At 42.0% G+C, this 4,066-nt stretch overlaps 2 protein-coding genes across 2 annotated transcripts in view; both read right to left on the bottom strand.

Annotated features, from left to right (window-relative positions):
• Positions 1–2,446: 2,446 nt before the first annotated feature.
• Positions 2,447–4,066, bottom strand: part of LOC122248813 (uncharacterized) — a 5,226-nt gene continuing 3,606 nt past the window's right edge. Inside the window, exon 2 of the mRNA XM_043009136.2 lies at positions 2,447–3,806. Within this exon, the coding sequence (XP_042865070.1) occupies positions 2,600–3,805 (1,206 nt within the window). The 5' untranslated portion in view covers position 3,806 and the 3' untranslated portion in view covers positions 2,447–2,599. The remainder of the gene's footprint in view (positions 3,807–4,066) is intronic.
• Positions 2,447–4,066, bottom strand: part of LOC147470994 (uncharacterized) — a 5,213-nt gene continuing 3,593 nt past the window's right edge. The window contains exon 2 of the mRNA XM_086541836.1: positions 2,447–4,066. This exon is cut by the window's right edge and continues 1,249 nt beyond it. The gene's annotated coding sequence lies outside the window, so the exon portion shown is untranslated.

Here is a 4,066-nt window from a genome sequence, read left to right as displayed (position 1 = left end):
GTAAGCCACTCTTCTCCTTAGATAACTTCTGATCTAGATAGTTTATTGTTCTCGTCCCATATGAGAAACATACCTCACTACCCTCGCCTTATAAGACAGAATATTTATTGACAGGACAGAGATATCTCACTACTCTCACCTCACGAGATACTTAGGCGAACTCACTGAACTCACCTCATGAGGTAGATATATATATTTTTTTTAAATTTCACTTAGGAGAGGTAGCTGACAGGTTATTGTCCCAACCTCAAATCGGAGAAATATCTCACAGTTATATCCTCATAAGATGATGATAATTTACTGTCCTCATTTCGCACGTGACATATATCTCACAACCCTTGCCATATACGATGGAGATAACATATTGTCCTCATCTTACATGGAAAAGATATCTCGTTGTCCTCGCCTCATTCTAAGAGAGATGGCGTATTTTCCTCTTTTCAGAGCCCAATCCATAGGCTTTTACGACGGCTGATTGCCTTGGCCTTGTTCAACGTGAGAGGATGGTCGCCTCTCCTCTCCTTACGCAAAGACACAAGGAAATACTCTGCAGACTGAAGGACGAGTTCTACGACACAGCTATTTATTGGTCAATGCTGATTTTCATGTGATTGATCTCTTTGCTTTAGACAGGGATAGGCAAAATGATTTTGGTGTTTTGTCTGCTATCTGCAGCTGCATATGAATGATTGTCTATGTTTGGGAGGAAATTCATCACTAAATATAATCATTGTCAATATATACAGATATACTATAGTATGTTTGTTTGTCTTCTGCAATATACGTATGAGAAGAAATACTAGGTATGATACCAAGATAAAGGGATATTATACAAACACTTAAAAGTAAAGAGTAGTCGCATTTATGTTTGCTCATTTTAAAGGTCCGCCGAAAGGGTGTGGTGCTTTTGTGTGTCTTCTGAGGATAAGGTGGGCAGAAGTACGTATCTACATATGCACCGGCATGAACGTGAGAAATACTTCACTTTCACAATATAAATTACTCCGAACTTTCCTAAATGTTTCAATAGCACATGTATTGATTGTGTCCTAATGGTATATGGTTGATTTTCTCACGGCAACTCTTTACAGCACTTGTAAAAGGCGTAAAACTTTTATAAGCCTATAAAGGTTGATATTTACTTATCTCTGAAGTAACCGATTTGATTTCCATTTCACCAAACCAAAGGCATTTATTACATCAATTATTAAACTAGTGTTTATACAGACACTATGGACAGAGAAAATCACCTAGTTTTCCACAAAGAAGGAATAACATAGAAATTAATGCGATTATAAATCCAAAAGACTTTTACTCTTAGTCGTCGCTTCAACAACCAATGCGCTAACCAACACAAGGTGGGACCATCTTTGCCGTGTAAACTTTCTTAGGTGAGTGAGCAAACAATGATAATGATTCAATAAACGGAATGTTAGCATATTGGGGTTGTTGAAAATCGATCCAAGGAAGATTCACCGTTGCTTCATAAGGAAATAATCTAATGATGATGATATAGTTAAAGAGAAAGTAATATATATAGAAAAAAAAATGAAGACCTCCAAAGCGGATAATGTTATACTTAAAAGAGATGACATCATTATAAGGACCAGCATAAAGCTTAATGATAAAAAGGAATTAATTAATACAAAATTTCACTTTTTCAATTCATTCCTGAGGTTAATGTGATGATAAAACATATTCGGACACTAATGAGGTATAGATAGATATCTTTCTAAAGATTATAAAGCAAGAAACACATCAGCTGCCACGCACCTTTGGTTTCTCGATAGGTAATTGGACCCGCCCGGAGTCGCCATTTAGTTTTTTTGTTGCCTTTTATCTACCTTTATTAACGCAACTGCCAGTCATCGGGTTTGAGTGCCTGTTTATTTCTTTTTTTAACGAGAGAGAAGCGTGTCTAAGATTTGCATCTGTAGGCTGTAGGAGGCATAATATTGTCTGTCTTGCTGTTTTTTTTTGTTTGTTTGTTTTATGGCACACACACGCAAACACACACAAACACACACACACACACAAACGCACACACAGCACACATACACAAACACACACACACATTAAAAGAATGAATCATGGAAAAAGAAAGAGGAATACAGATGACGCAATGGATATAAGTAAAAGGCTATTTGGTATTTCGTCACTTCCTCACAATGTGGATGTTGATAAATCCGAATTATCCAGATAAATCCACATCACCTTTTTTTTACGAGTCTTTTGTTCATGCTGATTAACTTTATCTTAGATCCTGCTCCTAGAGTGGATGCTTCAAGTGTGAATGAACATGGAGTTTCCTTTTATTTTTATGTCTTTCTCTTTGCATTTACGGGGACTTGTTGTCTGTTTTGTGGATATTTTTGTTTACATGTCATGTTTTATGTCAACATGATTAAATCTATTATAGCTTTCGGTTGCATTGTCAAAAATGATGTGGGAAACGTAAAATTTATTAAATACAGCGTAAGCACATTTGATAAGATCCTGGTAGCTTATCATATGAACATTATCAAAAATGTGTATTCACACTACTGTGTAGCATACCTAAGTTATATTAGTTACATAGAAATTTGGCATTTGAAGATTATTATCCAAATGGATTGAAGGCCTGGGATGGCTCAGGGTAGTTGTAGCCGGTGTTGCAGTTGGGCTGGACGGTGCTGGTGGCCGTCACGGTGTTGTACTGCTGGTTGTACACGGTGGACGTCACTTGGTTGGTGTTGTACTCTGTTCTGGTCACGTACTGGGTGCGGGTCTGACCGGGAGCCTGCTGGGTGAGAACAGACGTCTGTGTGACGGTGACGTACTGCGTCTGAGCAGGAAGGTTGACGATGGAAGGAACCGTCTGTTGGCTGAAGATGGTCGTGGGAACCACCTGGGTGGACACCTGAGTCCTCACCACCTGCTGAGGTACTGTGACAGTTCTGGTGTTGTATTGGGGCACCTGCTGGGTACGTACGACGGTGGACACCTGCTGCTGTACTTGTGTACGTGTTACGTACTGTGTTTGGGTGTTGGTGAGAACCACCTGTGAAAAGATGGTTGTGGTAACAGGGACCACCTGCGTGGATGTGATGACGCGGGTCTGGCCGGGCTGGGTGATGGTCTGGGTGACAGCGTTAGTCCTGACAACCTCTGTTGTCCTGACGACGTCTTGTGCAGGCACGACCACGGTGGAATACTGGGTGCTGTACTGAGTACTGACGACAGTGCGCGTCTGGCCTGGTGCCTGCTGTGTCCTGGTGACCGTCTGTGTCTGATAGATAGTGCTGACCACCTGCTGAGGTACCACCTGTGTGGACACGACGTTCCTGGTGATGGTTGTGGGGACCTGCTGAGTACGGGTCTCATATCTGGTCTGGTACTGAACTTCAGTCCTGACGCTCTGCTGTGTGCGGGTCACATAGCTGACCTGAGCTGGGAGAGTGATGACCTGTGTGCGCACGTTGTCCTGAGTGCGAGTGACGGTGACTGTCTGGTACTGCACCGAAGGGACTTGCTGAGTGCGCACGACCTCGGAGTAGATTGTGGTGTAGACCTGCTGCGTGCGGACGGAAGTCTGGGTGAGGTACTGGACGTCGTTGTTGTAGACAGTGGAGGGGACGACCTGGGTGGAGTACTGCGTCTGTGTTTGGTAGACGGTGGAGGGCTGGCAGTCAGGGCCAGGTCGTGGCGGCAGATATCCCTGGGAAGACTGCAGGTCAATGGCATTTCCGAAGACCTGGCGCCTAGGTCGCTCCACTGAGGCTCCCAACGCACATCCCACAAAAAGGGATAACAGCAGTGCCTTCATCCTGTGAGAATAAACAATACATGGGCATCACATATCCAATGTAGACAGACATGTGAGTATAAAATTTACGCCATATTAGTCAGGGGAAAAAATCACTTACGTTTCTGAAGATGCTGCTTCATAGGGGAAAGGAACCTTTATAAAAGACACCATAATATTGTTAGTTTATTTTTCATTTACATAAATACAAAACTGTGCTTAATGTATATCAACGCAGTTATATACCCTTCTTTGGATATCTATGTGTTCTTAACTTTTTCT

This window comes from Penaeus japonicus, unplaced genomic scaffold, assembly GCF_977035675.1.
Source record: "Penaeus japonicus unplaced genomic scaffold, GWHDUDI00000001_assembly GWHDUDI00000011, whole genome shotgun sequence".
Taxonomy (NCBI): Eukaryota; Metazoa; Arthropoda; class Malacostraca; order Decapoda; family Penaeidae; genus Penaeus; species Penaeus japonicus.
This window is presented reverse-complemented; position numbering and strand designations above follow the sequence as displayed.